Raw genomic sequence first — 12,260 nt, forward strand, 5'->3', positions numbered from 1 at the left:
CAGTTTAAAGACACGTAGAATCCAAATATTAAATTAAATAGGCAAATAAAAGAAAACTTGTCCTTTCCATTGTTCATTACTTTTCACAAAATGTGATAAGTAATTGTCTACTACAAAAAATCACTTGTATTCTCCTATTGATTCTAATTTTTCGTAAATCAACTCAAAAATAATGTTGTAATCAGGAATTATACCACTGTCTGGACATTTCAAATAGTCACTGCTGACAGGTGAAAACTGATGTTGAAGAAAGTCTGTTTTTGTGTTAATTTGTCCATTTTCAAGGGCTACAAGCAGATAAAGGCATGTTATATCGACACAGACAGCAGTTCAGCTACTTGCTATTTTTATCGTAAATTATGAATGAATAATTACGTTTTATGTTTTCTCCTTATGTCACAAGTTGGTTGTGGCTCTTCCTGCTTTTTACCTTTAAGGGAAACGGGGCATTGTAATTCACTGATTCCGCACTTCATAAAATACTTCCAGACTAGGGATGGTGTCGATCTGTAATACAACTATCTTGGACGGCGACCGTGAGAAACCACCGTATAGACCAGATGGGCCAAGTCTTCAACGCTGCATGGACACGTGTACCATCCAATACGCCACCCCACATGATAACAGGTACATTACTGTCTCAGCATTGCTATACCAATTCTTATGCCATTTACTGTAGAAAATGCATAGTACAAACGCTGACTTTAATGCAATCTATATATACCGACTGGCTTCAGTTCAGCCTCATGTTCACAGTCATCACATATGTAATGTTGGTTTTACAATTGCATATTTGACTGCCATGAACTTGGTCCTGTACTACATATAAATTGCATTAAAGTGAGCACTTGTGTTATACATTTCCTACAGTATAAGTATGCTGATGTCTGCCTAGACAAGATGTCTTACACCATGTGTTCACTGCTCTTTTTGGTTGGCATCGTTACTGAAATAGCACTGATAGATTTTCCCATTTTGTATAATAATGCAATATTTCAAACCAATGCAAATTTTATGAATAAAAATCACTCTTTTTTTAAAAAAGTTTTATTTAAAAACGAATGCCATCAGACTGCACGTCAATTGTATGGATAAACACCAATAGGCTTTGAAATCCATGGGTTTTACTCTCTGAGGACAGCTGAAGGAGGTTAGAATAATAGGTTGTAACCACCTACAGGCCACTAGACAGACCAAGGAAAACATGGATAGATGGAATCCATGAGTACTTGCTACAGATTGGTATACAGAGTGACTGGCAGCAGATAGGAGGAAACAGAATCTAGTGGGAGAAGAGCCTTGTTGCTGTGTGCGGTCCTCTTGGCCTGATTGTGTAACAGTATTTTAGCTGGTAGCTAACCAAGTGAGTGTTAAACCAAAAATCAGAAAGGTTCTGGTTTTACTCTTTGGTGGCACCTAGGATTTCTTCTGTTATGTAGTACATATTTCATCATTCACCTCTGGCAATGATTTGTATATGTTAAATATGCCAGGAAAATGTAGTTCCCTCTATAACTTGCTCAAAAAACCAGTTTAAAGGTCAGAGAAAGGAAAAACAACCTACTACAGTGTAACCATCCTTAATCTTCATGAAGTCTTTAAAATGAAAATAGTTTCATCTGATCATATTTCAAATAAACTGCTTAAAAGAAGTTCGCACCAGCAGTATATCTACGAACATTTGTGTGTTTAAATTCATGGGGAGAAACAAATGAAAGAATAAGTCTTATGAAACTAAAAAAAAGAAAATACTAAGCTGTGGTATAAAAAAATTAACAATAATCAAAACATAACCAAGTCTTTCAAAAGTGTACACCCTTCGACACCTGTGAAATCAAAATCTGTTGCTGGATGACATTCAATAATGTGTTGCTGCTCTAGCCTGTCCCACTCTTCAATGGCGATGGTCTTCAGATCATAAAATGTGTGAAGAGGGTTCCAACTGGTGCCAAGCATACTAAACCATGTTCATGTCAGTTCAGTTGATTCCTTTCTCCTGGAAGGAAGCGTTCAAGAAGTAGGCACAGTGTGCTCATGCAGTATCATCTTGGAAGACTCCAGGGCTCGATACTGAAGAGAGGTGTCCACCATCTTTACATGCTACTTGCCCAAAATATGACTGATGAACTTCCCTGCTGAGACTGCGGAACTTCAGATTGCTAGAGACATAAGTAAGTATGTGGCTATCTCCATACTCTTCTATGACAATCGTCAGGTGTTGGAGAAATCATCAGTGAATGCTGTGCCAATAATACATGTTTTCTCAGGCATTCCCATGCTCACATTATTCACAGATTGTGATGTTGGGGTGTTTGCATTGATGTTTGTAATGGATGCTGAAAGGAAAAATTGATTGTGTGAACATGGAGGCATACTGCCTGGGTTGACACAGTCTTCCTAGTTGCCTCCAAAACAGCATCATGCAGTTCTGTTGCATTTTCTCTGGTTAAAAACGAGCTACAATTTGTGGGTAGCAGTCATCAGCTGGTGGTATTAACCATGGTCGAATCTTACATGACTGATTTTCAATGTTTTCTCTCTTATGATAGAAGCAGAATGTTTTAATTATGTTGCTGTGGTGTACACCAATCAGGCTAGTAATTTCTTTTGTTGACAAGCCTTCTAGCCATAAAAGTACAATGTGTGCACAGTCTAGGCTTGAACTGACTCTTTCAGAAATGTTGACAGACTGAACAATGTACAAAAGCAGCACTGGAACAGATTTGGTAGTAATCAGCTGCTCTACAATAGCAAAATCATCTGCAAGAGCAACACCACCAACAGCAACTTGGTTTACTTCAGCAACACCTACAGCATACAATATCGAAAATAACTCTCCAGTTCTCCAGAATGAGATTTTCACTCAGCAGCGGAGTATGCACTGATATGAAACTTCCTGGCAGATTAAAACTGTGTGCCGGACCAAGACTCGAACTCGGGGCCTTTGCCTTTCGCGGGCTCTAGTGTTCTAGTTCTGCAAGGTTCGCAGGAGAGCTTCTGTGAAGTTTGGAAGGTAGGAGATGAGGTATTGGCAGACGTAAAGCTGTGAGGATGGGGTGAAAGTCATGTTTGGGTAGCTCAGATGGTAGAGCACTTGCCCGTGAAAGGCAAAGGTCCCGAGTTCGAGTCTCGGTCCAGTACACAGTTTTAATCTGCCAGGAAGTTTCTCCAGTTCTCTTTCCATTTAATAAAGTTGCAGAGGAATGGGAGTCTACTCGTGGTAGTAATCTGTGACCTTCAGATTGAATCCACTAGGGCAGCACTGTGCATTTTTCTGGTCTTGGTTCTCTTTTGCATAAACCGTTTCCAGCTGATGAGCCTCACATGTCCTTTCCAAAAATTTGCACGAGACTGTTCTCCCATATTGCTACACAAACTCATGCTGCAGCCACTAGTTTAGACTTGTACTGATGACAGAAATTGCTACTGGAACAGTGCAAAGCTTGGGTACACCTTTCACATGGCTTAGCCATCATTGTCACATTGGAGGGTTGTGCAGTTTGCAACAGATGAGATGGTTCCCTCTGCAACTACTGAGCGAGATGGTACAGTAGTAATAAACTGAAACAGACTAGGGGCTTTCTGTGTTTTCCATAAAATAACTTAAGGAAAATGCTAGGATTGCTGCTTTGAAAAGGTCACAGCCGATTTCTTTATCATCCAAGCTTGGCTTCGTCTGTAATGACCTACTCATCATCATCAGCACATTAAATCTGAATCATTCTTCCTTCTTTCCATGCTCTACAGTTTTTGGACCCATTCTTGATAAGTGTTTGAAATATTACGTCTCAGCAGAACAGCACTAACAAGATAAGACATATGCGGAGACATTCCAGCTGTCGCTATGTCGGCCGTGGCTACCTCTGTTAACAGATTTTGCCTCATACAAGCCAAGCTTGCCTCAATAGCTGAACCCAGTGGGAGGAGGAGGAGGAGGAGGAGGAGGAGGAGGAGCAGGAGTGGCAGCAGCAGCAGCAGCAGCAACAACAACAACAACAGTCATAAAGGTATTTCTCAACGTCACTCCCCCTTTGAGTGACAAATTTCAGTAATGGCACATTCATTTTCCCATTCCTGTTTACTATCCTGTCCCAACTTACACAATATTCCTGGCACACCATACAGTGGAAAGTCCTGAACCAGCTTTGCTGACAGAAACACAAACACCCACAAACCATTGGTAGGAGCCACAATGTCAACCTCCTCCAAAAGGGGAACAGTAGAGCCCTGCTACAGACAGCATTTAACAGCAACATCAGTTCTGTTCCGGCTGCTGCTAACAGAAACACAGAGAAGGCTCAATATGCATCACTCCAGCAATAGTGGTCAGGGCTGTCCCTGCATATGTGACAGGGAGCTGTAGGCTCAACAGGCCCCTAGCCACCTCATGTACAGACACAGCAGACAACAGCTTGCCAACAAAGAGGCAACACATCTGACCCCACCTGAAAGCTTCAGATTTTACCAACCAAATTGCAGCTGCTCTTTCTTATACATTGGTCACACCTGAGCTCAGCAGAACTAATACAGTACCCTCACATTACCAGCAGAAGTGGGTGCCAATAGTCCTCAATCCAATAAGCAACAGAGCACATATAAAACACTGGGGCAGAGCACACACAAAACACTGGAGCTGATGAAATAGATCTCTCCCAAGTAGAGGTGTAGACAAGATCCGCCTTCTCATTGCCCCTTACAACAGCTGGTACAAATTAAAATGGGGTGGTTGGGAGGGGTGGTGGTGGTGGTGGTGGTGGTGGTGGTGGTGATACAAAGACAGCAAGGGTGGCCACATATTGATACAGGAGGCAAGGATGACAATCACCGCTATCTCTCAAGTGTGGTGATCGAAGTTGTACTGTCCCAACAGCCACAGCAAACACCAGTCATGCCTCATTTTAGTGCACCTGCTCCAGCCCTGAAGCCCAGGCCACTGCTACAACTTCAACATAGCTGTTTATACAAACAGCTCTGCACAAATATTGCTCTACCTGCTTGCACATGAACATGTGTGGGCTTAGATTTGAGGAAAGTTGAACAGAGTACCCATTTCAAATTACACTTCCAAATGGCATACAATAAGTATATAACAATTTCATCTGTTTCAATGAAAGTGCTGTTTACCATTCCATTTTCTTTTGGACTGTACTATCATACCTACAGCAACAAGAACTAAATTGGCCTTATAAATGTAAAACAAGAGACAGATTATTACAAGAAGATATGAAGATTAGGGTTTCATGTCCTAGGAGTTGTGCATAATACTCACCTATAGTGGCCATAAACTCTTAATTCCCTTAGATAAGTGTTACAATTTTTAAATGCTGACCAAGAGTACTTGTGAAAACTAACTGCTCAGCAATGTTCAGACACTTTTACAACCAATCAAGCCAACATCATACACTGAAATGTTAGTATGGATGAGACATATTTTCAGTACTTCAGGCCAGTAAAACAGCAATGAAAACTGTACATGGAAGCCAGTGATCATTAATTTAAATGAGGGAAGTTAATTTTATCAGCTATAAAATATTAATAGCCAGTGTATTGTGAGAAGCAAAGGTAATGTATGTAATTGTTAATCTACTAAACAGTAAAATAATAACTGCCAAGCTATGTTATTCTTCAGGACCAGGTGTCTCACCTGGACTGCAAAGGGTTGGGGGAGGGGGCAGTTCCATCAGGACAATGAAAGGTGATTAGGCAATGGTAAATCTGATGAGTCTGAAGAACAAAATGTTGGAATATCAGTCCTGTCTATCAGACAGGGTGCCTTTCAATTTACACTTATTCATATATCTAAAGACATTTACAGCGGAAAAATATTTGGAGCTTCATGAAGAGGTTATGACCACCATAGATGAGTATTATGCACACCTCTCAGAAATTCACTTCAGGGGTGGAACCTACTCACTGAAAAACATTGGACACATGTCCAATGTTTCTTCACTGCTGCTACACACACACACACACACACACACACACACACACACACACACACACACCACCTAACAACACACACTAGCACCACCACTGGCTCCAATCTATGCATACTTACTGGTTGTAGTATTTTTATTAACTGAAACCTAAAGTATGCAAACCAACACTGGTCTTTGTAACAACAGACTTCGTTGTTGATATGAAAGGCTTTAGGAAAGTAGCAGATTGGCTTTAACACCTTTTTCATCCCAGAGGATGGGATACATTGCACAATCGTAATCGCCTGTAACTTCGTCTCTTCAATGAACATCAGACATTCTATACTCCAAACTAGGTGCTTTCTTGAGTAATTAATACATGTGGACAAAGGAATGCATTGAATAACTGATTTGTAGGCGGCTCGACATCTAATGAACTTCATCTTACCTCTGCACACTATTGCTATGTTCCTAAATGTTGACAATGGAATCAGCACATTAGATCATCGTTCTCTTCCTGTTGCAGCTTCATTCAGTCCAGATGCAATATGTCCCTACAGCTGCCTACACCTTCGCATATTTAGCTATAGTGTGTAGCTTATAGTAAACTGTGCAACAAAATTATAGGATCACTTTTTTGAAAACCTCATAATTCACACACATTGCCATGGTGAAGTTTGAAATTTTGCTCAAAGGTGCATACAACCTTACTCTGTAATGATGCAAAAGCTTGGCACCCTGTGATGTCACTCTCCATGCTTGATGATGCTTCAAACAGCAATGAGTTAACATATGTGAAAGAAAGGCCACAGCTCAGAAGTTCATGTGACATGTAATGAGGGTTAATGATGTCATGTTCGCATCAAATTTCACCACAATTCTGCCCAGTGCCACAGTGGACATGTCACACAATGCGAAGGTCATCACACCCCCTTTTGCCTACATTTCACCCCTCTGTGATGGGGATCAGAACTGTGACTCCCAGCACTGAAATAATGCAGTTTTCTTATGAGCTGCCCGGAAAAACATTCCAGACACATTGACACTCAGAATGTTATAAAAAGGTCACAGGGGGTGACATAAAGGGTGTCAATTAAACCACCCCTTTCCCTGGGCATTGATACCCACACATTTCACAGTTGAAAATGACAGTTTGCAGTCTGATGAGTGACAGGAAGATGTTCTTCACAACCTTTGACACTGGTGAAACCCTCGGGCATTTCAAACCTTCTCTAAGGATACAATGGGGTTGCACCCCCGTTGAATGTGATCATACCCATTTGGAGAGCAGTGTGACCACTAATGATCACTATTTTTTGCTCTAATGTACAGGTTGAAATCACTAGGGACCATTTAAAACCATTCAATGAACTTTGAAGGTGATCTGAAACAGTACTGCTACTTTGTGTTGTTCTATGGTGTGACCACAGGCGGATGCAACATGTGCTTGAATAAAATAGCAAAGCATCCCCCTAACACCACTCAGTTTGGCGAAACCTTCGGTGGCACCCACCCACCTTTATTGAGAATTTAAAAAATTACCTGTACAGACAGAAGCTACAATGAGAGTCTCAAATGCCTGCAGGCAGGCTTCACTGCTGTTCTTTCACCACCAATCTGATGCTCCAGCACTCGATAGTATGCCATCTGGAATTTGAGTGTGCCAATGCGGTTTCCAGTCTGCAAGCGCCTACGACTTCACAAGAGGTTCTGTCTGTAAAAAATCTCAATAAAGGTGGGCGGGTGCCACTGATGATTTTGTCAAATAGGGAATGGGGGGGGGGGGGGTTAGAGGGACCTTTTGCCATTTTATTCACACGTGTCCATGTCGCACACCCCTGTGATCACACCACAGGGTGACACAAAGTGAGAGTGCTTAAAAAGCGTAAGCCCCCTTTTCTGCTTCAGTACCTAGTGGTTCTAACCTGTACACGAGAGCAAAATTTGCAGCCACAGTGCATTCCAAATGGGTGCAAAGAAATGCCCGTGAGTGTCACCAGTGTCAAAGATTGTGAGTAATGTCTTTCTGTTGCTCATCACACTGCAAACTGTCATTTTCAACTGCAAAATGTATGGGAATCAATGACCTAGGGAAAGGGGTGGTTTCATTGATGCCCTTTACGGCACTCCCTGTGGCCTTTTCATGCCGATTCTGAGTGGTGGTGAGGCTGGAATATTTTTTGTGGCCACTCATACAAAAACTGTACGATTTCAATGCTAGGCATCACAGTTCTGATTTCCATCGCACAGGCGTCAAGAGAAGGGGCAAAATGTGGATGGGTAAGAGGGCGTGCAATGACTTTCCCATCATGTGACATGTCCACTGTGGCACTGGACAGAACCGTAGTGAAATTTGATACCAATGTGACATCGTTAATGCACATTACACATCACTTGAACTTCTGAGCTGTGGCATTTTTTTGCATATGTTGACACCTTGTTGTTTGAAGCGTCGTTGAGCCTGAGGGTGATGCCGCAGAGGCGCCACACCTTTGCACTATTACAGAACATGGTTGTGTGCATCTTTGATCCAAATTTTAAACTGATGCATCACAATGGGTGGGGAATTATGGGGTTTTGAAAAAGTGATTCTTTAATTATGTTGCACAGTTTACTAGTGGCATAGTCTTCAAGTTATACGGCACTTAACAACTTCCTTACTGAAGAGCTTGCTATCTCAAATAGGAACTTAGAATTACATAGCCTCCTGATTGATTTCAGTGATCCTGCAACACTTTCTATTTTTAATAGATATAGAAAGATGATAGTTTCTCTCAAGTTCCTTCTTCTGTTTTGACCACAATGAAAATATCATTTACCACAATATGTGGGCAATTATTACAATTATTTCCACTATATTTGAATGAATTCTTTGATGAAGTAGTCACATGAAGATTCTTTGTTTGTTTGGGTATTACTACTGTCCAGAGGCCTACTCCAGGAAGCAAAGAAGGAAGGGAGGAAGGAATATTATTGTTTAACACCCCATCGAGACTGATGTCAGTGAGCATAAGCTCACTCTAAGCAAGGATAGTGAAGGAACTCAGCCATGCCCATTCAAAGGAACAACTCCAAAATTTGCCTTAGCAATTTAGGGAAATCACATAAAACTTAAAGCAGGATGGCTGGATGGGGATTTGAACTGCCATCGCCCTGAATGTGAGTTTAGTGTACTAACCACTGTGCTACCTCACTCAGTGGTTGAATCTACATGCTGGGAGTGATTGTGACTAATGTAGGATTCAGTGATGTCCCACAAGCAGCTAGGAAAATAAAGGATGATCGAGAGTCTCACATCACCTCAAGAAGTCTAATATAACTGTAATATGAGAGGTGCCCCAGAAGTTATTGGTTAGTGACTATTTTGTTTCTACAGCCATCCAACCCACTGGAAAGTAGAAAACCAGTGCATTGCATGGTGGTTGACGGCAAGAGTTTATCATTAAGGAAGACGAGTATTGCTCACCAACCTCAGCTTGTAAACCCTGTATTCTAATCCTTACACAGCAAAGACTGGCCAAGTTCCCTCTGATGCTTGCCAGTTAGAATGATCTAGGCACTGTTGTGGCTTATCAAAATCCACGGATGTGACAAATTTCATTCTCTATCCCCTCCCCTCCCCCACTCTACCTTCCCCTGTCAGCTGAGAGAGAGACTCTCACTAAGAGCAAAATGCCAGATTACTAGAAGCTAGAAGTCATAGTACATTAGCAGACCAAATTTTGTAGTTATTTGAAACTTCCAAAACTTGGGACGTGTTATTAACTTCTTAACATTTTTATGGTGTCATTGTTTTTTATATGATCTGCTGCACATTCACATTACCCATGTACATGCTTAAAACATAAATTTTAACAACAGTAATTGCTTTACCCACATCATGATGCACACGAACTTGATTCAATTGCTATTAAACGATAATTTATTTTTAGTTAATATGGCAATCTCACTGTCACCAAATTTAATCTAACACAAAAACTATGCAGTTGATGAGTACTGTTTTTAGCTATTCTGTAAATCTGTTGCCTTTATAACTGTTTTGTAAATCTGTTGCCTTTATAACTCAATATTAAGTCCCATCATTTGCCACTGAAGATATTGTCTTTTAGGCGAACACCTAATCATATTATGTGGTAACATAGTGCTAGTAATATGAGCTGATTATTTTCTATAGCAAAAGTAGCTTGAATGTTGCTCTAACTCATACACAAGACTTTCTTTAAAATCTGCAAACACTCATAAAACTTTAAATGTAACTTGTTACAACGGTAACAGAGCCCAAGTATAGCAGTGAAAATTAACACAATGGTGTCCTGAAAAATAGATGTTCATAATGCACACATACCATTAGAAGAGGATGTGCATGAAAGGCAGATATGTGCCTAAAGAACGGGTATAAAAATTAGGTCATTATTGCAAATCACAATAATGAAGTAAGTGTTTTGGAAGTGCAATGATCATATATGCATACTTACAAGATCACTATACTTGGACTATAGTATACAATACTTCATTCTTCAAAACTTTACTGATTACTTCCTTGTGACATTCATTTGTAACTGGTAACAGAAATGAGTTTCTCAAAATGGAACGTATTTGCAAAGTTTTGGACAACACTGACGGTAACACTATAAAAACAAGAAAATGTATATTGTCTCACAAATTTGTATTTTGAAAACATTAAATTGTGTTTCCAAACACATACTTATACATATAATTACTCGCTTCCAAGCCATAGTGTGTAATGTCAGATTGGTAGTGTGTATGTGTGCACAAAGATTTGTAATAAATAACTGTCATATGAACATCACACACACACACACACACACACACATACACACACACACACACATATATACAGACATAAAACACTAAATAACAAATCTATTCAGTATATTACTATTTGAAAGAAAAATCACAATAATGGAATGTTTTCTTAACTTACATTCACATGACAAGATATATTTTATCACACACTGCAAGCCACCACTCACCTGACAGTCATCTAAATGAAATAAGAAAGCTGATTTTGTACTTTGCTTTGAATTTTTGAAGCCCTGTTACATTTGTCTGCCATCACTAAAATTTAATGGAGAGAACAAACTGACCATGCAATGATTGTGGCTTACACTCAGTCATTACATCTCTTCTGCTTTACCCATTGTGGTCTGAGATTCTAATAAAATAGTCAATTTAGCATCCAGACAGTGAAAATATGTTTCACTTATTTTTAAAGAATAAACTAACTTGTGACCAATATTTCAGCTTATGAGAACATACCTGCTTTATCCTAGCTTTAATTAATATTATCTTGAGAATGCTTTTTGAGTTTCAGCATAAAATGTGATGAGGCATTTGCAAAAAAAGTTAGTAAAAGTGGACACACGCAAACTTTATAACATTTACTTTTTGGAGGTTTCATAGACATCATGAGACTAATACTGGTAACTTAATTTTCCTTTTCATTATTTAAGAATTATAAAAATAAATTCTTATCTACAATAAACTGCAGTGCAAGAAATTTATATGAAATACAATATACTTAATCAACTGCGCACTCTTATGCACAGTTATTCTATGCTTACATATTATGGTAACATAAGCTATAATTTCAATCTTAGTGGGAAGAGCATGAAACTTCACAGGAACTTATTTGCAAATATACTTGCACAAACTGCACAAGTTTTGACTTGGGAATGAGACACAGACCACAAAGACAGAAAATGCAAGAAAGAACATTTCCTTTCATAACCCCTGCACTGTGGATGATGCACCCTGTCTTACAGGTGAGTCTGAAATGTCAAAAGAAAAACAAGTTAGAATTTAAATAGCTACAAGCTTCACATACATCCAGCCAAATTTAATTTTTGCCCCCATTTTCTTTTTTTTTTATGAGACATTAAAGAGTGATGAAAATGAAAATATTTAAATTAGCTGTAGATACACGCAGTACTATAATACGCATCTGTTTATCAAAATGGTGCAACTTAAAGTATGTAAGCAGCTTGAAGAAACCAAATACAATTTGGTACTGAACCTACGGTTTTCAGTAGAACAAGTTCATATGAGAACTGAAAGACTGAAGCCATTTCTAATCCAGTCATGTGACTCTCCTCCCCCCATACCCCATCTTTCCGCATACAGTTATTTGCGTCTTTGATCTGTAATGCAAATACACAAACTAAAGCAATAAAATGACTGCAGAAACAGCACTTAAAATATTCTAAGCTGGAGGTGTCACTTCTATGAGGAAGTTGAATTTTCATTACATAATTATCTTTTACACACAAACAAAAAACTAAGAATGTATAATACTTGTGACAGTAAAAAATTTCATCTGCC

The 12,260-nt window shown here is 39.5% G+C and overlaps 1 protein-coding gene across 5 annotated transcripts in view; it reads right to left on the bottom strand.

The window, feature by feature from the left end:
• Positions 1 to 10,569: 10,569 nt before the first annotated feature.
• Positions 10,570 to 12,260, bottom strand: part of LOC124721726 (phosphatidylinositol 4-phosphate 5-kinase type-1 alpha-like) — a 315,644-nt gene continuing 313,953 nt past the window's right edge. Inside the window, exon 18 of one of the 5 annotated variants that reach the window (XM_047246822.1) lies at positions 10,570 to 11,710. In XM_047246822.1, coding sequence (XP_047102778.1) covers positions 11,699 to 11,710 — 12 coding nt within the window. In that variant the 3' untranslated portion in view covers positions 10,570 to 11,698. The remainder of the gene's footprint in view (positions 11,711 to 12,260) is intronic. The other 4 variants (XM_047246821.1, XM_047246823.1, XM_047246824.1 and 1 more) reach the window with 4 other exon arrangements.

Source organism: Schistocerca piceifrons, chromosome X (genome assembly GCF_021461385.2).
Source record: "Schistocerca piceifrons isolate TAMUIC-IGC-003096 chromosome X, iqSchPice1.1, whole genome shotgun sequence".
Lineage (NCBI taxonomy): Eukaryota > Metazoa > Arthropoda > Insecta > Orthoptera > Acrididae > Schistocerca > Schistocerca piceifrons.